We start from the raw sequence: 25149 nt of genomic DNA, 5'->3' as shown, positions 1-25149 counted from the left end.
CACCTTGATTAGAAGGCTCCTCAGCTCCTCCTCGCTTTCGGCCATCAGAGTGGTGTCATCTGCATATCTGAGGTTGTTAATGTTTCTTCCAGCAATTTTCACCCCAGCTTTGCATTCCTCAAGCCCCGCACATCGCATGATGTGTTCTGCATACAAGTTAAAAAGGTTGGGTGAGAGTATGCAGCCTTGCCGTACGCCTTTCCCAATCTTGAACCAGTCTGTTGTTCCATGGTCAGTTCTCCCAAACTCCCAAAATTCTGCCTTCTAGAACAGATAAAATCCCAACTATCGACCCCCTGGATTACACATCAGATTCAGTGGAGATCGCCAGCTGATCCTCTCTCTTCTTCCCAGCCAAGGGACAAGTGAGATCACTACAATGTATCTAAGACACCTTCTTATATCCAGGATGAAACTGTGGTTACAATCCCACCAACAAATATACATATTTGAGACTCTTTCTTTGTCTCTTGTCATGAAAAGATGTCTGGGACAGCAACATCCATTGTGTTTTCCAGCAGGATCCAGTATCTGCATAATTCTGTCAGATCGGCTTTTAGACTTCTTTCCATATTCCAACACCACCCACCCAGAGGTTGGCGCAGTCTCTGGAGGTCCTCCCTTCCCTGGATCACTTCCACCCGTCCATTGGAAGCCTCTGATTGGTCAGGAGGTGGGTCCAAGTGATTGAAAGAGGTGGTGATGACGAAACGGAGGATCTCCTTCCAGCTGACATGCACTGCCTTGGACCCGCCTCCCAACCAATCAGAGGCCTGGAGAATATCAGCCAGCTTCTCGGCACTGGCCAATCAGTAAAAGGGAGTATTTCAGAATGGGACAATGTTGGTGAATGGAAATTTATGTGTATAAAATTGCTTACAATTTTGCTTTTACACTTGTCCCATTTGCGCAATGTTCTTACCTCGTAGGCCGAAGTAGAAGCCTGGCATGTCAGTGAGGCAGGCCTCCATTTTGGGAGTGTAAGCCAGGGAAGCAGACATCTTGAGAGGGTAAAGTTAGAAGAGGGGGGGGGGGAGCTGGAGGTATCCTAGGATTGGCTAGAACAGATGGGAGGAGCCAAGTCTTGGGAGGGAAAAAGTGACAGCTTCTAAGAAAGAGAAGGAGACGGAATCTGGGAATTGAAGAGAGGAGAGGTACTTTTGAGCCTTGGGTTTTTGACAGAGAGCGTTTGTGGCAGGCAAGGCTGCATTATTGGCCAGAAGGGTGAAGTAGCCTCCTGATTGTTTGTGGGTGTTAGCACAAGTGGTTTGCTCTCTGGGTAGAGTAGATTAGCTGTAGAGAACTCTGATTAGAGTGTGCTAATTGCTCTTAAGACAGCCTGAGTGGGTTAGTCTGGGGAACTCACTGCTACTGCGTTATTGTAGAGTGAGGAATTTTGTCAGGAGATCAAGTCAAGTAACTTTCTTTTTTTAAAATATTTTTTATTGAAGTTTTCATAAAACATAAAAAACAAAAAAAAGAACAAGGAAAAAATAAACAAGAAGAAACGTTAGAAACTTTAAAAAAAACAGAGAAAAAGAAAAAAGATGAAAAAGTGAAACTAAAAGTTGACCTCCTGGTATCTTCGGAAAATCTTATCAGTCTTTTTATTTGTGTTCTTGTTTTTCTTCTTTCCCTCTTTTTGACGTAGTTCAATCTATTTTTGTACTTCTTAAATTACTATTTCTTTTTTCTTCTTTTTCAAGTATTCTGTAGCTTCACTCCAATCCGTTTCTTTCCTATTAATTTCTTTGTTTTTCAGCAATAGAAAGGTTAGCTTGTCTAAGTTCCTAATATCTAACATTTTTGTTTCCCAATCATTTATCTCTGGAATCTCTTCTTGTCTCCATACTTTGGCATAGCACATCCTTGCTGCTGTCAACGCCAAAAATAGTATTTTATCTTTATTTTCCTTCAGTTTTCTATCATACATCCCCAGCAGAAAGATCTCTGGCTTCAAGGGCAACTGTATTTTCTGCATAATTTGAATTTCCTTATGTATTCCCCTCCAAAATTTTCTCACTTTATCTCGCTTTATTCTAAAGGAACCATCAAGAATATTGTACCTTAGTAACAAGTTGAGCTTTTGTGCCTCATGAAAGAAGTCAGTTGTTTGTTTGTTCTTATCAATAAATCTTTTCTCTATTCAACTTTTAAAGAAGCCTCAATCGTTATTCGTTCCTGTGGGAATAATTCAAGTTTCTTCAACATCCTAATATCTCAGTCATTTGTGGGAGCTGAGGGAGAGCTGGGTTGGCGGGGAAAAGGGTTACCTCAGAGGATCAATTTCAATATCCTAAGACAGCTTAGGTGGTGGCAGAAAATCTCAAAAATAGAAGAAGATTGAAGCAATGTTCACTCTACCAGAGCACACACATTCCAGCAATATATATATATATAAAAGAAATCCCGTGTAAAGATTCTTTTATACTGGTGGACAGGCGGTGAGATTAATCACAAGGCAGCCCTTAATTCCCTTGTATTGGTGGCAACTGCGGGGTTATTCTATAATAGTGTATAACAAGCCTGCTTATTTTCTGTTATATTGGTGTTACTCATGAATTTTAACTGGTTAACCAAATCCCCATGCTAAGTCTATGAGATGCAAAAAATTAAGAGTCCCTCCAGAACTGCAAGCACTATCTCAAGCAAATATTGACAATTTATTCACACTGTCATTACTTGCAGCAATAGCCGATGTAGTGAAGCAACCAAGTTGGGCGTGTGTGTGTTGAATGTTCTCATTAAGGAGGCCAGACTTGGTGGAGGTGGTTGACAGGGGCAGAGCTGCAGGCTATTGAAGGTTGCTCTGCCCCCTGCTGTGCTCTTTGCTTCAACGTGAGCTAGGAGGCAGGTTTCAACCCCCCCCCCCCCGCAAAATTTTCAACCCCGGCTACGGCCCTGGTGTCGACTAATATAATCTAGTTAAAAGCAGATAATGTGGATTATCTGCTGTGATAATCTGGATTATATAGCATTGTAGAAGGAGCCTGAGCCTCACAATCAATTCCAAGCTTTCCCCTTGTAATTGTAAGGCCTTGATCATCAGAGAGCACAAAGACAACCTTGGAAGATCCTCAGTTTTAATGTGAAACAAGTGAGAAACAATTCATCAAGAAATTTAAATTATAGTAATTCTTCATAAAATTTTCATCTGTACTTATGCCATCCATCCATCAGTTTATCAATGCTCAGAAAAAAGGTAATTCATATTCACACAGATAGAACAATATCCAAAAAATAACTATAGTATATACAACAACATTTTTTTACGGTCCATAGACCCATCCGTGAACAGTCATTTATAATTTCCCCTATCTTTTTACAACACTAAAAAGCAATAATATAACACAGTATAAACGGACACCGGTATAAAACATTATAAAAGTATTATATAAAACAAATAAGTAAGTAAATAATTTTGTTGATTAGCGCTTAGGCCATATCACAATAAGAAACAACACTCAAAGGAGTGTTCTCAGAGCAAAGGCTAGCCTGAATCTAATACTCTGCCTTGCTGTTCCCGGGCGGAGGAGAGGCGCAGCGCAGCCGCCACTCTTCCTCCTCCTCTTCTCTGCGTCTTGAGGATTGAGTTAAGCCTGTTGAGAGAAAAACATTTACATGACTCTTGAGTAAGGAGCAAAAGGCAGGAGCATTATACTACTTTTTACATTTTTAGTAAAAAATAAACTATAGAAATCATACACAATATAAAACAAGGATTTTTTTACCAAGAGGAGGACAATCTGTTGCTTTAGCGTTTCTGGATGGTATCAGCACCGCAGCCGAACCGGGAGGAAAGGAGTGAGGACCCCATTCCAAGGAGTCCTTTGAATCCTGGGCAGCGCGACGGACACACTTTGGAGCCAGCAGTCTCAGATCTTCTTCTTACTCTAAATCTTCAATTTGAATATCTGATGTTGCACTAAGAGAAACAAAAAAATAAACATGTAAGAAGTTAAAATCCAAAGACAACTCCAGCTCCACGCGAAGACCCAACCCCCACCCAAAAAGGGAGAAGAAGTTACTTCTCTTTCTGAGGCTGCTGGCTCCAAAGTGCGTCCGTGCGCAGGTCTTCCTTGGATGTCTTGGTGATGGTGCACTGCGAAAGAAAGAGAAGAGCAAAGTGACACTTGGGAGACTTCCTCCCCTTCCCCTTGGCAGAGAGACAGTCCTCCTGCCTTTTGCTCCTTACCCAGGATTCAAAGGACTCCTCTTGAAGGGAGTCCTCACTCCTTGCGTCAGGGTCGGGCTGCGGTGCGGATACCCTCCAGAAACGCTGTAAACGAGAGAGAGGAGACTTTGTTCAAATTCTGATCCCCTCCTCTTTCACAGAAGTACAGTGCTTCTGCCTTTCCCTCCTTACCCAAGTTTCCAAATCCAAGGAGTCCTCGGAGGAGGATACTTTCAATTCAGCTGGTTCACTAGAAAAGAAGAGAAAACAGCAAAATGTCAGCAACTGAACCTTGATCAAGGATGTTTTAATTAAATTAAACCAAGTAGATAAGAAGGAGAAAGGGGGATACCTGGCTGGAGCCACTCGATTACTTCTCCTCCTCCGGCAGCATGAAAAGCAATCCTCATAAAACTTCCTGATGTTCTGCAAAGGAGAAAAGAGGACATGGTCAGAGGGAAGAGGAGGGAGTCGCCTTGCGAGAGCAGCTGTTTTGGGGCCAATGCTATTTTGGCTTTACAACAGGCAAACACCCAAACACTTCAGGAAAATGGAAACTCTTCAAGGAATTTATAAAGAATTAGAAGAAGATGACTATAATAGGATATGCTGACTAAAAACACTTTTAAGAAACTTATTATGGCTTTTATTTCTATAACTATATATCTTACCCCCCCCCCCCCCCCATCCTCTATCACCTAAGAAACTTTGGAAAATAGATATGGGTTTTTTTATCACTCTTACTATTTTTAGATATTTTTTTAAATAGAGATATACAAACTTTGTGTATAGTTCAAAAATGAAGAAATGATAACGAAACATATTAAGTGCTTGCATATCCAATGCTAACTTACTAACAGATTAAATTACATGTTTAGATAATTAGGATCTAAAACAAATATTTTGATAGTTATTATGATGAAAATGACCTTTTAATGGGCAAGACCTGGGGGTGGAGACTGGAAGGCCATGAGATGATACTCAGAGAAGATATGAGTATTGGCCTTAATAAATAATAATAATAATAATAATAATAATAATAATAATAATAATACTTTATACCCCGCTACCTTCTCTGACCTACAAGAAGCACTGTCTGAACATCAAACAAAAAGTGGGTGCTAGAAAAAATATCATACGAAAACTGACTGGCACAACCTGGGGATCACAACCAGATACAGTGAAGACATCTGCCCTTGCGCTATGCTACTCTGCTGCTGAGTACGCATGCCTAGTGTGGAACACATCTCACCACGCTAAAACAGTGGATGTGGCTCTTAATGAGACATGCCACATTATCACAGGGTGTCTGCGCCCCACACCAATGGAGAAATTACACTGCTTAGCCGATATTGCACCACCTGACATCCGCCGGGAAGTTGCAGCCAATAGTGAAAGGACCAAGTCAGAGACATCTCTAGCTCATCCCTTGTTTGGGTATCAGCCAGCACGCCAATGACTTGAAACAAGAAATAGTTTTCTTAGATCTACAGAGACACTCGCTGGAACACCTCAGCAAGCGAGAGTTCAAAAGTGGCAGGCTCAAACCCAGCACCTCAATCCGTGGGTGATACCAGATGAGAGACTCCCCACTGGGCACACAGAAGACTGGGCAACTTGGAAGGCGCTGAACAGACTGCGCTCTGGCACCACGAGATGCAGAGCCAATCTTAAGAAATAGGGCTACAAAGTGGAAACCATGACATGCGAGTGTGGAGAAGAGCAAACCACTGACCACCTGCTGCAATGCAACCTGAGCCCTGCCACATGCACGATGGAGGACCTCCTTGCGGCAACACCAGAGGCACTCCAAGTGGCCAGATACTGGTCAAAGGACATTTGATCAGCTACCAAGTTCGCAAAATTTGTGGTTTTTTTAATCTGTTTGTTTGTTTTGTTAGAAATGTAATACAATGTTCTGGTTGCGGATGACACGATAAATAAAATAACCCTGCCACCATCTCCCCAAGGGGACTCAGGGCGGTATACATGAGGCCAAGCCCAACAACACATCAGTAAAACAACAAGACAGCAAGCAAATAAAACAGTACAATTAATATAACTCACATATAAGCAATCACACACAAAAATTTAAAACCTTATGGCCTTAATGTTTATTGACCATACTTACTTTAAGAAGGACTCGGAAAGCCATTTTCACTGATGATCGCGACAGAAGAAACAAACCGAGACAGACCGAGTCAGGGAAGCAGAATGTCTCCCTTTCACCGGACCGTGGCAACGGAATGGGCAGCACTGGATCTGGTTCGGAACTGTGTTCTTAAAGCAACGGTGTAACCAAAGGGGAACCAAGCTCCAGGGAAGCAAAGGCTCCTTTCCGAGTACATACAAATAGGATAGTTGCCCAACAAGATCTGAAACTAGTGATATTTATTTACTGTGTTTATATACCAATTCTCTCACTCTGGGGAAACTCAAAATGGTGTACGTCAAATAATAACAAGATTCAATTCCAACATATATACAAAACCAAGCATAATAACTAAAATGATAACATATAACTATAAATTAAACCAATTAAAATCATATTAAACATAGAACATAGAGAGGCAGGGGGTTTCAGAAGAACATGATTTCTGTTTTATTGACTATTCTAAAGCCTTTGATTGTATGGAAATCACCTTGTCTCTCTCCTGAGGAATCTGTATAATGACCAAGTAGCAACAGTAAGAACTGACCATGGAACAACGGACTGGTTCAGGATTGGGAAAGGTGTACGGCAGGGTTGTATACTCTCCCCCAACCTATTCAACTTGTATGCAGAACACATCATGCGATGTGCAGTATTTGACAAATGCAAGGCTGGGGTAAAAATTGCTGGAAGAAACATTAACAACCTTAGATATGCACATGATACCACTTTGATGGCCAAGAGCAAGGAGGAGTTGAGGAGTCTTCTAATCAAGGTGATAGATGAAAGCGCAAAAGCCTTCAGGAAATAAAGCCTGATTGCACATTGGAGGGAAGGATATTAGAGGCCAAGATGAAGTACTTTGGCCACATCATGAGAAGACAGGAAAGCTTAGAGAAGTCAATGATGCTGGGGAAAATGGAAGGAAAAAGGAAGAGGGGCCGACCAAGGGCAAGATGGATGGATGGTATCCTTGAAGTGGCTGGCTTGCCCCTGAAGGAGCTGGGGGTCATGACAGCTGACAGGGAACTCTGGCATGGGCTGGTTCATGAGGTCATGAAGAGTTGGAAACGACTGAATGAATAAACAATAACAACATAAACAAACATTTAGACAATTAAAACAGAGAACTGATTTGATAACAAATTAAAGAACAATTAAAAGAAATAAGACTCCAATAAATTATACATGGCTGCAAAATCAATATCCGAAGATCTCTTGGAAGAAAAAATTGTGGAAAATCATTAAGGGGATGCCCGGATCTCTTGTCTGGGAAGGGACTTTCAGAGCCTGAGAACAGCCACTGGGAAGGCCCTCTGCCATGTTCCTACCAAATGGACCCATCGGTTACAAGTACATATTTAGTTATATCATGCAAAAGTGAATGCAATAGTTTAATCTAAAGTTGTCCCTGTTGGGCAGACTAACCATTGTCCAAGGCCACCTTTCACCTATATTTGTGGTCTTGTTTCAGGCTATTCCAGTATCAGTCCTGGAGTCAAATTTGGCAAAAACTCATAGAAAAGTTGGTAAAAGCTTCATAAATAGTACAAGTATAGTCATATCTCATGCGGAGGTTAAACTCTACCCATTTTAAAACAATTATACAATATCCTTGAATTGGTCCCCAAGGTTAAATTCATAATCCAGAAGAAAGGTTCAAAAGTCATTTTATGTATCAGAAAGCCTTTAGTACCACTACCATCACACCTTTTGAGTTTCCTTACTAATCACTTTTTTCAACAAAAAAAGTGAATATAATCAATTTTGAGGATGGGGAAAGAAAGGAAAAGCCAAGATAAAGGTTCTGCCCCACTAATTTGGTTTTTGAGAGATGACATAGATTTTAGCTCAGGATTGGGCCTTATGAGATACAGAGTGTTTAAGACATTTTTACTACAGAACCAAAGTGCTCCTATCATTTTGTACAAGTCTCTTTTCATTGCCCTCTCTTTAAGATAACGGCGAAAAGCACAGGAACATCCGCTGAGGTCTGTGTTTCATATATAAAAGGGAAAGGGGGTATTTTATTTATACATGTAAAGTGGGAGAACAATAATATGAAGAAAAAGTAGGAAAAATAGGTTTAAAAACAGAAAAAGAAGAAAAAGAAGAGAAAAAAGACATATAAGAAAGGGCTGGTGACTTCCATTTAATCCTTTGCGGGTTTAAGCTTATTCATTCAATAATGTTCTGTACTGAAAGTAAAAAAGAAAAGTTCTTTTCTGATATTTCCATTTAATAAAATTTATTTTAGTGATCCTTTTATTTTCTCATTTTTCCATATTCCTCTATCTGTGACCAGTTTGTCTGTCTGATCATGTTTCCTGAGTTTTTTTTTTAATAAAAAGGTTAATTTGTCCATATCTTTTATTTCCCTTATTTTATTTATCCACTGTGCCAGGAAAGATCATCTGGAGGCATGGGGCAATGTGCTGTCATTACACTAATGACACCCAAATATATTTGTCCATGCCTTCAAAAACACTTTTAGCTTTGAAGGGATATGTGCCAAGAAGTGGCCGCACATCTGCTTCCATGAACAGAATTAAAATCTTGCCCAGCTTGGACTTATTTGACTTTGAAGACCATTGGAAGAACCATGGAGAAAGCATCCAAAATGATGGGTTTGTGGGAGGAACTGGCTTTTCTCTGGGCTTGGAGTTCACCCTGAAACAAAAGTTCCTGAAGTCTCAGAGTGCCTTCCCATTGCTATTTCTGTGTTCTTAAGCCTTTGAGCACATTTCCCCTTTCCTTGCCACCCTGACTCCGTGGTACCCTGCTCCCATCACTTCTATAGTCATGCCTGGTTTCTCCCAGCCTTCAGCTGCCACCAAGTTCACCCTATCCCCAAGTTTTGCCTCTGCGTCCTGCAGCAGACACTTTCCAAACATTGGATGTTTCCATCACTTTGACTCCAGGTTTGACAGCTGTGAATGTCATGAGTGATGGTGAACTTCTGGATATTGTGCTGCGTGAGAGAGACATGGCCTCCTTGTTAAAGTAGCCTCTCTGCCAGTCGTCAGTCCCCAAGGGCACCCCCCACTTCAGAACCAGACTTTTGGGGCCAAGACAAGGAAGTCCTTAAGATGCTAAAACTCAAGGTTCAGGATCTCCAGGATGAATTTGAGTGAGACTAGAAGGCAAATGTTGTTGAGTGTTTTAAAAAAACACCACTACAAAAAAAAACCCCTCTGTGAAACCTCTGAGGTGAATGGAAACCGAATTTTTCTCCTTTTTCCTCTCCCTCTTCCTTCCTTTTTAAATTTTTTAAATTTTATTTAATTTTATGTTTCTTTCTTCCTGTTTTCCCACACCATCCTATTCTATATCACTTTTCCCCATATATATATATATATATATATATATATATATATATAAGGGCTGGGCGGTTTCGTTTCATAATTTCGTAATTCGTTAAAAATTCGTTATTTTTTTTTGGTTACGAAACGATAATGAACCATTCAAGAGCATCTAAAAAACGAAACGAATTTTTCAATTCGTTTCGTAATTGCTTCGTATTCATTTCGAAATCGTTTCGAAATCGTTTCGTTATTATTTCCGCATGTCTGGGGCAAGTTTTATAGCTGTTGTTTGTTTAATCAGTGAAAAAAAATTATAAATATCACACCAACAGTCAACAACAGAGGGAGAGGGAAGCTTCAGAAGTTCCCCCTGTCCCATATGGAGGTTTTTTAGCGTATTGCGCGGTCGCGTCCGCCATTAACGAATCGATTCGTATTCGTTTTGTATTGTTTCATAATTTTACAAAATTTCGTAAATATCGAACTTTTTTAAAGAAAAATTTCGGAATTCTTTTAAATATCAAAACGCAAAAAACCCCAAAAAACGAATCGAGTTTAGAAGCAAATTTTTCCATCGTGGTTGCCCAGCCCTAATATATATATCCTTCTGAGAAACAAAGGAACGAGTGCCCGAAATGTGTGTGTTCCCATTAATGCCTTGTTGAATCTAGGCACGCACATCAGAGTTGCTGACTCTGCTTGACTTGAGAGACTCCTGAACTTCATCAGTCTTTCTTCCTACTTTGAAAGAAAGATGGGCCTCCTCATTAATTGAATGCCAAGTTTTTAAACTTTGTGTTTTTTTCAAATACATTGCTTTGCTCCTGATACGATAATAAATATAAATAAATACTTCCCACTGCCCTCGCCTTTTGTAGTGAGCCCTGTCTTAAAGACTTGGCCTGTGATTGATAGCCATTATTTCTTTTTTATTTTTATCCCACTTTTCACAGGATTACCACAGGATGTCGACGTCTCACACCGCTGGAGAAATTATACTGTTTGGCCAGTATTGCACCAACTGATATCTGCCGGAAGTAGCAGCCAATAATGATGGTTTGTTGTACTTTAACAACATCTACATAGGGTTTATGTGAGTTTTCCAGACTGTATGGCCATGTTCTAGAGGCATTCTCTCCTGATGTTTGGCCTGCATCTATGGCAAGCATCCTCATAGGTAGTGAGGTCGGTTGGAACTAGGAAAATTGGCTTTATATATCTGTGGAATGACTAGAGTGGGACAAAGAACTCTTGTCTGCTGGAGCTAAGTGTGACTGTTTCAATTGACCACTTTGATTAGCATTTGATGGCCTGGCAGTTTTTTTGGTGTGGCTTGTTGGTGCCTGAGGGAATCTTTTGTTCAGAGCTGTCCCTGATTGTTTCCTCTCTGCTGTTTTGCTGTTGTAATTTTAGAGTTTTTCAATACTGGTAGCCAGGTTTTGTTCATTTTCATGGTTTCCTCCTTTCTGTTGAAATTGTGCACATGCTTATGGATTTCAATGGCTTCTCTGTGTAGTCTGATGGTGGTTGTTGGAGTGGTCCAACATTTTTGTGTTCTCAAATAATATGCTGTGTCCAGGATGGTTCATCAGGTGCTCTGCTATGGCTGACTTTTCTGCAGTGCCTTCTATGTTCCTTAATTCGTGTTTGGGTGCTGCATTTGGTGATCCCTATGTAGACTTGTCCACAGATGCCACCTCTCCACAAAAGTCAACACTGACACTGAAATCCAACTTCCTGCGCACTGCGAGTGCAGCATTTTTCCAAATGAAGCAGAGAGTGCTTGAGGACCGGGACATCTGTAGGAATACCAAGGTGCTGGTTTATAAAGCTATTGTCCTCCTAACCCTGCTATACGCCTGCCAGACGTGGACTGTCTACAGACATGACATGCAACTTGTGGAATGATTCCATCAGTGCTACCTCTGAAAAATCCTGCAAATCTCTTAGGAAGACAAGCAGACAAATGTCAGCATGCTGGAAGAAGCAAAGACCACCAGTCTTGAAGCGATGGTCCTCTGCCATCAACTCCGCTGGACCGGCCATGTTGTCCTGATGCCTGACCACCATCTCCCAAAGCAGTTGCTCTACTCCGAACTCAAGAACGGAAAATGGAAAGTTGGTGGGCAGGAAAATAAATTTAAAGATGGGCTCAAAGCCAACCTTAAAAACTCTGGCATAGACACTGAGAACTGGGAAACCCTGGCCCTTGTGCACTCCAGTTGGAGGTCAGCTGTGACCAGCAGTGCTGTAGAATTTGAAGAGGCACAAATGGAGGGCGAAACATGCCAAGAGGAAGGTGCATTAAGCAAACCCTGACTGGGATCGCCTTCCACCTGGAAACCAATGCCCTCACTGTGGGAAAAGATGCAGATCAAGAATAGGGCTCCACAGTCACCTACATGCCCACTGCCTTTACACCGATCTTGGAAGACTATCCTACTCGGACAATGAGGGATCGCCTAAGTAAGTAAGTAAGTAAGTAAGTAAGTAAAGTAGTATTATAGCTGGGTCCTGAAGCTAAGAGCTTCATCGGGGAGAGGGGAGGAATGCAGGCAGGCTTAAATTGATGCAGATTGTATTTTCTGCTCTCCACTCAGGGATCTCACAGCAGATACCTTCTTCCCCTTTCAGCGCTCCAGCTGGAGGTCAGCTGTGACCAGCAGTGCTGTAGAATTTGAAGAGGCCCAAATGGAGGGCAAAAGAGAGAAATGTGCCAAGAGGAAGGTGCATCAAACAAACCCTGACTGGGATCGCCTTCCACCTGGAAACCAATGCCCTCATTGTGGAGGAAGATGCAGATCAAGAATAGAGCTCCACAGTCACCTACGGACCCACCGCCAGTACACCAATCTTGGAAGACTATCCTACTTGGACAACAAGGGATCGCCTAAGTAAGTAAGTAAGTAAGTAAGTAAGTAAAGTAGTATGATAGCTGGGTCCTGAAGCTAAGAGCTTCATTAGGGAGAGGTAGGCCCGTAGCCAGGATTCTGTTTCGGGGGGAGCTGAGTTTGATTCGTGGGACTGAGTCTGAGTGAGAGAGGATCTACCCTAGCAAACATTTTGTATCGTTACCCCAATACCCCCATGCATATGGGATATATTGAGCATGGTGATCAGATCATGATATGAATAAACAGTTTAAATAATGTACCAGTAAGGCCTTCTCGCGGACCACCATGAGAATTTCGGGGGGGGGGGGGTTAAGCCCCTCAAGCCCCCCCCCCCCCCCGGCTACATGCCTGGGGAGAGGGGAGGAATGCAGGCAGGCTTAAGTTGATGCGGATTGTATCTTCTGCTCTCCACTCATGGATCTCACAGCAGATACTTTCTTCCCCTTTCAGCGCTCCAGCTGGAGGTCAGCTGTGACCAGCAGTGCTGTAGAATTTGAAGAGACACAAATGGAGGGCAAAAGAGAGAAAGGTCCCAAGATGAAGGTGCATCAAGCCAACCCCGACTAGGACCGCCTTCCACCTGGAAACCAATGCCCTCATTGTGGAGGAAGATGCAGATCAAGAATAGGGCTCCACAGTCACCTACGTGCCCACCGCCAGTACACCGATCTTGGAAGACAACGAGGGGTTGCCTAAATAAGTAAGTAAGTAAGTAAAGTAGTATGATAGATGGGTCCGGAAGCTAAGATGCCACATCGCTCCTTCGGGAGCATTGTTTGCGCAAGAGAGACTTAGCTACTGTAAGCCAGGCCGGAGACAGATAATATAGGGTAATAGTATGAAAGCTGGGTCCAGAAGCTCTGAGCATTATGCTGTTTCCACTTCACTCCTTCGCCAGTACACCGATCTTGGGGGACAATCATACTCAGACAACGAGGGATCGCCTAAGTAAAGTAAGTACTCCTCTGCGGGCGAATGGCTTCATTGTTAAAAGGAAACAATGTCTTGCCTCCCCCTGATTAAATTCCTTTTTCTGCCTTGAGAAAATTCAGATATGGGGAGGGGGGAGGAATGGAGGCAGGCTTAACTTGATGCAGATTGTATCTTCTGCTCTCCACTCATGGACCTCACAGCAGATACTTTCTTCCCCTTTCAGGCTTCTCAATAAGGAATTTGGGAGTAAGGAGCTCGCATTGCATCCCCTTCTTTTTCTGCAGTTGAGGTGGAAATAACCCACCCATTCCCATTAGAATATATTATAATGTACGGGCAGGCAAAGTGTAACCCACAAGCCTCATGCCCCCCAACTCTAAAGGCAAAGAATTAATCAAATAAAATCACTTAAACAATTTGGATTCAGTTTTGATACAGTGCAGTCAATTTTGCAAGACATATCTGAAAAAGCAGATACATTTGTCATAGAAGACTTGAACTCCCTGTGTATTGTTCTCTTTCTCGTCTTCCATTATTCACGCTGAAAAGGTTTGCAGGTGCCTGCTCTCTGGTATTTTTCAGGAAGCAAAAGCCAGCTTCTTTTCACATCAAGTATTCTCCTCGGATCAAGGCGTTCCGCAATCCCCAAAGCACAGAAAGGAAGTATGTGTTCTCAGGCGGTGGCGGTGATACCCAATCCTTTTAGGGTTGCCGGCAAAAGGTTAAAGCATGGCATTCCTTTGTGCCTGTCTCGGGTGAAGAGGGCTCCTTAGCTCTCCCAACACAGGGTCAAGAAAGTAGAGAGCAAACTCTGTGTGGGCTCATTCCTTTCAAGTCAAGCACTTATGGGGGAGTTTGTTCTGGGAGAATAGCAATGTGTTATTGCTTAGGATGGATGTAACTACACCCTCCACATTATTACGTGATTGAATTGCCGGAGTGGATTGTAATGACTCCAGATTGTCTAGAGCTTGAGGGGTGGGGGAGTTGTTATTTTGAAATATATCTCTCACAATTCCCCAGCCAACACGCTTGGAGTTATAGGGGAAAAAAATTGAGCTCCTTGATTGTCCTGCCCAATCAGTCTAGCTAGCAAGTGGCCAGTTAGATGCTTCTGGACACCCAGAAATACATCATGAATTCTCTCCTGGTTCCATCCTACCATTTGTCCCTATAATCTGCTATACATAGATTTGGAATCTACGAGGGCTGAATGAAAAGGAATGCCTCCACCTTCGTAACTCCTCAACAGTACTGGTATGCGGCAGGTACTGGCTTGTTCAGTAGACTTTCCTTTACAGTTCCATTTTGGCAGGAAGCCTTAGCATTGAACGGTTGGTTCCATCCTGCTGGCTTTCCGCAGGTAGGTAAAGACCTTCTTCTGCAAGCAGGCATTTGGAGAAGGATAAGGGGCAGAGTTAAGGGAGGTGTGGGTGGTATTCTGGGGTAGGGGTGGGGCAATTGTTTCAAAGGCTATTTTATGTGTATTTATTATATTTCAATCTGTTTTTACTTCACAAATAAAACCACACTTGTACTATTTAATTGTTTTTATTGCGCTTTTTAAACTATGACTCAAATGTGGGATTGTTAGCCATCTTGAGTCCCCATGGAGAAAAAGGTGGGGTATAAATATTATTATTATTATTATTAATAATAATAATAATAATACCAGGCCTTGCTGACAATCTCTTGATACTGTAGGAAGAGTCCAAGGAGGTCTGAAACATGCACATACCTACCATTGCATGCTTTTTCAACAGAAAAATATTGAAAGGCATGGATGCTAGCCATCTGAAATAATAATTATAATAATAATAATTATTATTATTATTATTCTGACACAAAAACACAGTATGTCACAGCAAACGAGATCTATATGCTGGATTTTGTATCACAATCACAAGTCGAACACTTCCCAAGCATCTAGGATTGTGTGATGTATTTTCGAATGATGCGAGCAGATTCAAGTAAGGTGGCCTTTTGTTGTTGACAGATCATTATTTTGTCAATGTTTATTGTTTCTAAATGCCAGCTGAGATCTTTTGGCACAGCACCCAGTGTACCAATGACCACTGTGACCACCTGTACTGGTTTTCGCCAGAGCCCTTGCAGTTTGATTTTGAGGTCCTGATAACGGCTGAGTTTTTCCTGTTGTTTTTCCTCAATGCGACTGTCAATAATGGTGACATCAATAATTCAAACTTTTTTCTTTTCCACAATCGTGATGTCTGGCATATTGTGCTCCAAAACTTTGTCAGTCTGGATTTGAAAGTCCCACAGTATTTTTGTGTGTTCATTTTCTACTACCTTTGCAGGTTTATGATTCCACAAGTTCTTTACTACTGGCAAGTGGTACTTGTGACATAAGTTCCAGTGAATCATTTGGGCCACAGAGTTGTGCCTCTGTTTGTAGTCCATTTGTGTGATTTTCTTGCAGCAGCTGAGGATATGATCAATGGTTTCATCAGCTTCCTTGCACAGTCTCCATTTTGGGTCATCAACCGGTTTTTCAATCCTGGCCTTAATTGCATTTGTTCTGGTGGCTTACTCCTGGGCTGCAAGAATTATTATTATTTCTATATTCTGCTTTTACTCTCCATATGGAGATTCAAAGGGGCTTATAATTAAAAGCATTACAAAACAACTTAAAAATACAAATATACCAATATTATAACAGTATTAAACATCATCATTATTATAAACAATTCAAGTTATAAAAGCATATAAAATCACAGCACCCCCTAACTAGATCTTAAACATCTTCAACTTTAAACACTTGACTGAATAAAAAGGTTTTAGCCTGCCATCAGAAGGACAGCAGGGAGAGGCCATTCTGGCTTCCCTAGGCAGGGAGTTCCAGAGTTGAGGGGAAGCCATTGAGAAGGCCCGCTTTCTCGTTCCCATCAACTGAGCTTGAGATGGAGGTGGGATCAGGAGAAGGGTCTCTCCTGAAGATCTCAGGGCTCAGGCAGGTTCATACAAGGAGATGTGGTTGGCCAAATAGCATGGACCTGAACCATCTAGAGCTTCAAAGGTCATAACCAGCACTTTGAATTGTGCCTGGAAAGAGACTGGCAGCCAGTGGAGCTGCTTCAACAGTGGGGTTGTCCACTCCCTGTAGCCAGCCCCAGGGAGCAACCTGGCTGTAGCTCTTTGGAGCAATCCAAGTTTCCGAGCACTCTTCAGAGGCAGCCCCATGTAGAGCACATTATAGTAATCCAGATGGGATGTAACTAAATTGTGTACCACCATGGCCAGATCTGGATTCCCAAGGAACAGGCACAGATGGCACTCAAGTTTTAATTATACAAAGTCCCTTCTGGCCACTTCCCACCCCTGGGTTTCCAGGTTCAATGCCAAGTGCAGGAGTACCCCCAAACTGTGTACCTGTGTCTTCAGGGGGCATGTGACCCCATCTAGCACAAGCTGGATCCCTATTCCCTGATCTGCCTTCCAACTGGTTAGGATCCCCTCTATCTTGTCTGGATTAAGTTTCAATTTGTTGCCCTCATCCGGTCTATTACTGATGACAGGCACTGGTTTAGGATCAGGATACCTTCCTTGGCTTTAGGTGGAAAGGAGTAGTAGAGTTGGGAGTCATCTACATATAGGTGGGACTGAACTCCAAAACTACGGATGACTTCTTCCAGCATGTATATGTTAAACAGCATGGGGAACAAAATGGAACGCTGATGAACCCCACAGGTCAATGGCAGAAGGTTTGAACAGGAGTCCCTCAGCACCAACTTCTGGGCACGACCCTCTGGGAAGGACCGGAGCCACTGTAAAACAGTGCCTCCCAGTCCCATCCTAATGAGATGAAATGAAATCTTTGTACTTAAGTCTCCAGCCAACACTGCAAGAACATTTTTTCACACAATTTGTGAAATTACTTACCATAAAATGATTACAACCTACATTCCAAATCTATGTATAGCAGATTATAGGGACAAATGATAGATGAAATATTGTGTACTTTAAAGGCAGAATGAGTACCTTACAATAGGCATATTAGAAAAGGAAATGCACATGTTGATGGGAATTGAGGAAAGTTTATGAAATTCTGCATAATTGGTCAAATTATAAAAGTAAGCATCATATGCTCTGAATCTATAGAAATAAAAATGTAATGTTCGGTTATGGGATTAACATAATTCAAAAACTACTGGATGAATTGCCACCAAATTTGGCCACAAGACATCTACTAACCCAAGGAGTGACCATCACTCAAATTTTTTTTGATTGTGTCATTAGGGAGTTGTAGTTGCTGGGATTTAGTTCTCCTACAATCAAAGAGCATTCTGAACCCCACCAATGATGGAATCATACCAAAATTGGCACACAGAACTCCCATGATCAACAGAAAAGACTGGAAGGGTTTGATGGACATTGACCTTGAGTTTTGGAGTTGTAGTTCACCTACATCCAGAGAGCACTGTGGACTCAAACAATGATGGAGCTGGACCAAAGTTGGCACAAATATTCCATATGCCCAAATGTGAACACTGGTAGAGTTTGGGGAAAATAGACCTTGACATTTGGGAGTTGTAGCTACTAGGATTTACAGTTCACCTACAATCAAAGAGCATGCTGAACCCCACAAACGATGTAATTGGGCCACACAGAACCCCCATGACCAACAGAAAATACTTAAGGCCATCCAGTCCAACTCCCTTCACCAGGGCAAGAAAACATAATCAAAGCCCTCCTGACAAAAAACCATCCAGCCATAGATATAGATAGATATATATGATTCACATACACACAGATATAGTATCATTTATTTGAAAGGGACCCCTAAAGAAGGACAATTCTATGTTGCACGTTCCAGAGTAGGCGAACCAGACAATCTCTACATCAACACTGTCAAAGAAACAACAAGAAATACTGTTTACCCACAAGCATAAAGAAATTACATATATTAGAAACCAACACTTTCTCATTATGTTATTTCCAGATCATCAGACTGGGCCACAGCAACGCGTGGCAGGGGATGGCTAGTCAGGGGGGGAAAAGTTCCAAATTCCAAATTCAGCTGCCTTTGCCTCATTGGCAGGAAAAGGGTTAAGTTCTAGCCACTAGATCTCAGGGGAAAGGAACTTTGCAGCCATTCTCTCTGAATGCTGGGATGTGTGTGTGTGAGTGCATAAGGGGAACCGTCTCCTAGCTCACACAATCTACCTGCTGCTCTCAGGTGCTTTTTACAAATGGATCACCAGACATAGAGCAAGCACAAATTTTGCAATGTATTTACATAGGAATTTAGGAAATGGTCATCTTGCATGTGTGTGCATTATTGTAGTGTAGCCCTGCCTTTCATTTTCTCAAGAAAATATTTCTTTCTTCCTTTCTCTGCTGGGAAAAGCGAACAGCAGCTCCAAAGAGTTCAGGTAAGAAAAGTGATTCTGTGCTTCGGATAGTTTTGCAATAGCCATGCTTGTGTTTTTTGTCCCCGTTTTATCTCCTCCATTTCACTTTTTTTCTGCCAATCCAGAAGATAAAATATCAAATTTAAGGAAATATTAGTTTGTTTTTTTTAAAAAAATCCTTAAAAGGACAGTGCGGGCTACGAATTAAAGATCTGGATTGAAACAAGAGAATCGTGAGCCAAAGCCTTGTTGCTGTACAGAGAAATCTGGTTGCAAATCTTCTTACAAGAGGTAATGAGATAACTTTGAGCCATAAAAGGAAAATGCGGTTGGGATATAATGAATGAGGCTGCAATCTTATCCCATCCTTACTTGGAATTAAGGGGTTGGAACTCAGCAAAACTTACTAAGAAGTCATGTTGAAGATTGTATTAAATTAACACTGGAGTTTATTTATTTATTTCTCGTGTCAGGGCAGTCAGTCAATTATATTACATTTCTAACCGAACAAAGCAAACAAACAGAGAAAATACAAAATGTGTGAGTTTGGTAGTTGATTAAATGTCCTTTGATCAACTACCAAACTCACACATTTTGTATTTTCTCTGTTTTAACACGAGTTAAAAATTAAAATCAAAACTGAATGCTGAAATCGAAACCATTACATTTCCATTTCATGGGAATGCCGATAAAAAATTTGAGCGTGTAATCTTACCAGGAAAATTAATGGAAATAGAAGCAATTATGACTAAAAATGGCAAATAAACAGAATTATTTATTTATTTGTTTGTTTACTTTATTTGTATACCGCCTCTCTCAGCTTTCCGGCGACTCGAGGCAGTTTACAAGGCAAAATTCAATGCTACAAAAACACAACTACAATTTAAAAACGTTAACAGCGATAAAATCATGACAACAGCAATACAGAGGATGCAATAGCTGTACCATTGTTATCTCTCAGAACTGTCGATTAATCTTTGTTCATATGAAAAACAAGATATCTTTGTTTATCAGTCTATTTCTAGTCTTCAGAGGTTAGTGCTCGTATTTATGTAGACAAGTATCAGAAAAACACTAAAGCTTGCAGATATACAAAATATATTTGGAAAAATCCAAGTATGGGAAACCCAACTTCCCAATGGCCCAGGGCCCTTCCACACAGCCATATATCCCAGAATATCCCACATTATCTCAGTGTGGACTCAGATAACCCAGTTCAAAGCAGATATTGTGGGATTTTCTGCTTTGATGTTCTGGGATATAGGGCTGTGTTGAAGGGCCCCCAGTGAGGTTGAGTATACTCAGCCACCACAGAATGATGAGGGACTCCAAAGGGGAAAAAATGAAAACCGGACAGGAGCAAAAAAAGGAATGGAGTATTGTAGACATTGGTGACTGGATAAAATAAAGAGGAGCCCTCCACAATATCACTGTATTGCTACTTCCACGTATATACTTTTTAATGCGCTGTTATATATGCTTTCTGGTGATAATGCTTACTGCAGGGAAACGACACATTTCAAATGCCCGGTTTATATAATCTGACCAGAACAACTGTGTCCAAGATAGCACAATCCATACACCAGGAGCAATGGCAAACATGGTCGTACCACATTTTAATTCTGGATGTACTGCTGTTTGAAATGTGCACCTGTAGCCAGAAACTGATAAAGAACAGGTGAAATGCAGTTATTTCTAGAACCCATACAGCAAGGAGGCAAAGTAATTCTTTAAAAGTCTTTCTTCCGTTGGTTCTGTTCTTCTGGGGAAACAGAGGCCCCTTCTATACAGCCAGATTATCTGCTTTGAATTTGATTATATGGTAGTGCAGACTTATATAAGATGGTTTGAAGCAGGATCTCAGTGGTTCTCAACCTGTGGGGCCCTGGGTGTTTTGGATAATAAATACATCTGAACTGTAGAATTGATTCAGTTTGACACTATTTTAACTACAGACTAGATGCATTTCTAGAAAAGCAGAGCAGAGACGAGACAGAATTCTGGCACATCAGGATAAAATTAAGAAAGAACAAAAGTGAGAAAGTGAATAGCTGTGCTTACAAATTAACATAAAATGAAAGAAACTGAGGTTGTGGACGGTATATGCACCCCCTAGTTAATTATTATGATGACCACCGCAGTTTCCCTTAGTATGTTGGTGGTATTTTCCCTCCAATGTTTTTTTTTTTTTTAAGTAGTGCTTTAGCGAGCATACAGACCTCAACTTCTGACAGTTGCCCAGCTCTGCCCTAAAAGAATATTGTATCCTGGTGGTTGGCATCTGAAGGCGCATCCCAGGTTATCACATGGGTTATCACATGGGTCTCCAAAATGGCTTCTGCAATAATAAAAAAAAATCCCATCTTGTCTAAGATAGGAGCATGTCTGCCTAATCCTGCTTCTTACTGCACAAAGCATCTTCGAACATTTTTTTTTGAGAAAGCGCAAACCCCATTGACCTTACCCCAGTAGCAGGGCATGACACTTTTTAGCTTTTGTAATGAGGCATGCATGTATGGTAAGTTTTGCAAAATGACACTGCCTTGCAAGATAAGGAAATGTCCAATTAATAGGCGAGAGGACAGGCAGACACATGGCTGCTGAGAGTTCCCAAGAGTTCTACTTGAGTCCCCTCCGGGGTCAAGATAGTTCTCAGTAGCCTCATGTCTCTGCCCCAGTCCTCCTCTCGGCATGGGGATGCAGTGAGCCACCATGTTCTCATGCTGAAAGGGGAGACAGAGGAGGGCCGAAGGAAGGAGCCCACATCCTCAGTTGGCCCACACTGATCCCGACTCTACACTCCTATTGATGCAACCTAGAATTGCATTGGCTTTTTAAACTGCCACATCACACCATTGACTCATGTTCAGTTTGTGGTCACATGCACTGTTTTCAAAGCAGGTATCACCCATCCTATATTTATGTATTTCATTTTTATTGCCTAAGTGTAGTACCAGACATTATCCCTGTTGACATTCATTTTGTTAGTTTTGGCCATGCTCTCTAATCTGTTAAGATCATCTTGGATTCAGATCCTGTCATCTGGGGTATTAGTTATCCCTCTCAATTTGGCGTTGTCTACAAATTTGATAAGCATACCTTCTATACCATCATCCAAGTCATTCATAAAGGTGTAGAATATCACCAGGTCCAGGATAAACTCCTGTGGCACCCCATTGGTGGTCACTTCTCTCCAGGAGGAGTAATTGGTAAGCACCTTTTGTGTTAGACAAGTCAACCAATTCCCAATCCACCTAGCTGTAGCATTGTCTAGCCCAACTTTTATTAGCTTCTTCTGAGAATGTAATGGGGAACACTGTCAAAGGTCTTATTGGCAATGAGATATGTTCTACCTATAGCAGTGGTTCTCAACCTGAAGGTCCCCAGATGTTTTGGCCTTCAACTCCCAGAAATCCTAACAGCTAGTAAACTGGCTGGGATTTCTAGGAGTTGTAGGCCAAAACACCTGGTGACCCACAGGTTGAGAACCACTGACCTATAGCATTCCCTTCATCTACCAAGATTGTGACTCTATCAAAAAAAGAGATAAAGTCAGTCTGGCATTACTTATTTTTGAGAAACAAGTTGGAAGTTGGGGACAACATTTGCCTTCTTCCAGTCTGCTGGAACTTCTCCTGTTCTCTGAGAATTCTCAAATATTATTGCTGTTGTTTCTGAAATTATTTCTGTTCTTGGATGTGGTTCATTTGGCCCTGGAGACCTGAATTCATTGAGATTAGCCAGATGTTCCTGTACTGCCCTTTTACCTATTATGCGCTGCATTTCCCAATTTTGAAAGTTCTTTAGACATCCATCCTGGTTTCTGTAGACACCTTCTGGTTATCCTCCTCATTAGAACTGTTTGAAAATGTACCTCCAATATCCTGCTTTTCAGAAACTCCAATCCATTATTATTATTACTGTCATCATCATCATCATCATCATCATCATCATCATCATCATCATCTACATTTCTATACCGCTTTTCTCACCCCTGGGGGGACTCAAAGTGGTTTACAACATAATAAATGGCAATTCAATGCCTCACCTATATATAAAAACATAACATATATAAATCAATAACATATAACTGTAGATAAAAACTATTAAAACTATAAAAACATCAAACATAGACATAAGCATAAAACATATTATTGCTGCAATTAACAATGTAGACCCCTTCCCAACTCTCTCTCCATAGTGTTTCAGCCCTTCTTTTTATACCCTCCCTGCTTCCCCCACATCCCAACAGACACATAGTTATTTAGGTACAGATTGAATACATCATACTTTCTCTTTTAGTATTTCTGACCGTGGGAACATACTCAGGTTTTCTCTATGATTACTGAAGTCAGTTTTCTAGAGAGCATGTCGGACTATGCTTGACTTTTCCTTTCCGCTATATAACATACTCTAGAACAGTAGTTCTCAACCTGTGGTTTGCCAGATGTTTTGGCCTTCAACTCCAGAAATCCTAACTTCTGGTGAACTGAGTGGGATTTCTGGGAGTTGTAGGCCAAAACACCTGGGAACCCACAGGTTGAGAATCATTGCTCTAGAAGAACATGATCTTTCGCACCTAAAGAATTCACTACATCGACCTCATTTACCAGGTCATCACTGTTGACTAGGGTCAGATGTCTCTCCTGTTAATCTTTTCCTGTGTTTTTAGCACATTTGTGATGAACCAAAACTGTCTGCTTCCCACAGTATGATTCTACCAGGTCTAATTGTGTTGAAGTCAGCTAGTCCAGATCAGAAGTTTAGCTTTTCAGTGTTTAACCACTGTGTGAAGTACAGGAAGGGACAAGTCCTGATGTGTGTCAAGATCTCTTTCATTATTATACTAACAGCTGTCTAGAGGCTGCAAAAATGTTATTTTGTAGGTTTGAAAATGCACTCTCATTTCAGCACTATCTTATTTTGAAAGCACAGGAACATAAGCTGCAATGAGATTGGTTAACTTGCTGCCACCTACACATGCTTTCTGACAGACTATGCTTCTACTTCGGAGGAAAGACTTCTAGTAAACTCACCCTACTGAGATGTTTCTGCTGATGGCTACATCGGAAGTGTTCCTGATTTTGGGCTGGATATGGCGGTCAGACTGCCTCTGCTCACCCACCACATTTTTCAAAAACTGTTGGATCCGGCGCTTCCCAGGTCTTGCAATTGACCTGGAGAATTCACAGAGGAAAGGGGCCCACATCATCAAAGTATATGCAGAATCCACAGCACAGCGGTGTAGCCAAACTTGTTGCCTTCTCAAGAACGGTAAGAACTAGTTTGTGCTTTTAAGAAATCAAAGCAATCTATAATACAGTAAAAACATCGAGGGGGTTGCTTTTTAAAATTAAAGATGGTTGTATAGTATAAAGCCAACTTCCCAACTTTCTGTTGAATTCTATAGGCAACTTGTGGCCTTCCATATATTGTTGAACCACAATTTCTATAACTCCTGATAGGGTCATCTATGAGTATTGACCATGATATCTATAGAGTTATCGGTTTTATCCCCTACCACCCTACTCTAAAGTGGCCAGGAGGTTAAACACAGTAATTCCAAAATATTTATCAGGTTTTAGATGGAATTGTTCAGTCAGATAGGTAAAAAAATACATTTTCTACAAATATCAATATATAGAAAACCTGCTTTGTTTGAAGATTTGAGTTGGGAATTGTAAGTTACATTTGAATTGCATCCAAGAGACTTTGTCTGTTGCATTTCTAAATATTGCATTTCTACATGAAGCCGCTGGGAGAGATCATTCGGAATTTCGGACTGAGATGTTATCTCTATGCAGATGATGTCCAGATCTGTCACTCCTTCTCACCTGTCACCAAGGAGGCTGTCCAAACCTTGAACCAGTGCTTGGCCGCTGTGTCGGACTGGATGAGAGCTAACAAATGGAAACTGAATCCAGACAAGACAGAGGTCCTACTGGTCAGTCGTAAGGCCGAACAGGGCATAGGGTTACAGCCTGTGCTGGACGGGGTTATACTCCCCCTGAAGACGCAGGTTCGCAGCTTGGGAGTGATCCTGGACTCATCACTGAGCCTGGAACCCCAGGTCTCGGCGGTGGCCAGGAGAGCTTATGCACAATTTAAACTTGTGCACCAGTTGTGCCCATACCTTGGGAAGTCTGATCTGGACACAGTGGTCCATGCTCTTGTTACATCCCGAATAGACTACTGCAATACACTCTACGTGGGGTTGCCCTTGAAGACTGTTCGGAAACTTCAACTGGTCCAGCGAGCAGCAACCAGATTACTTACCGGAGCATCATACAGGGAGCACACCCCACCCCACCCTCCGCTG

General features: G+C 41.6%; 1 protein-coding gene and 1 long non-coding RNA gene across 2 annotated transcripts in view; one reads left to right on the top strand and one right to left on the bottom strand.

Annotated features, from left to right (window-relative positions):
- Positions 1-3513: 3513 nt before the first annotated feature.
- LOC132776455 (uncharacterized) lies at positions 3514-4417 on the bottom strand. The gene is made up of 5 exons (XR_010909963.1): positions 4367-4417; positions 4196-4279; positions 4029-4102; positions 3732-3925; positions 3514-3599 (listed from the first exon to the last, which is right to left on the bottom strand). It is a non-coding gene; the product is annotated as an uncharacterized lncRNA (long non-coding RNA).
- A 19398-nt stretch (positions 4418-23815) lies between these two features.
- The window catches only part of MANSC4 (MANSC domain containing 4), a 7187-nt gene continuing 5853 nt past the window's right edge, over positions 23816-25149 (top strand). The window contains exon 1 of the mRNA XM_060778108.2: positions 23816-24104. Coding sequence (XP_060634091.2) covers positions 23876-24104 — 229 coding nt within the window. The 5' untranslated portion in view covers positions 23816-23875. The remainder of the gene's footprint in view (positions 24105-25149) is intronic.

This window comes from Anolis sagrei, chromosome 5 (assembly GCF_037176765.1).
Source record: "Anolis sagrei isolate rAnoSag1 chromosome 5, rAnoSag1.mat, whole genome shotgun sequence".
In the NCBI taxonomy this organism is placed as follows: Eukaryota; Metazoa; Chordata; class Lepidosauria; order Squamata; family Dactyloidae; genus Anolis; species Anolis sagrei.
The sequence above is the reverse complement of the archived record's forward strand: the minus strand, read 5'-3'. Positions and strand labels throughout refer to the sequence as shown.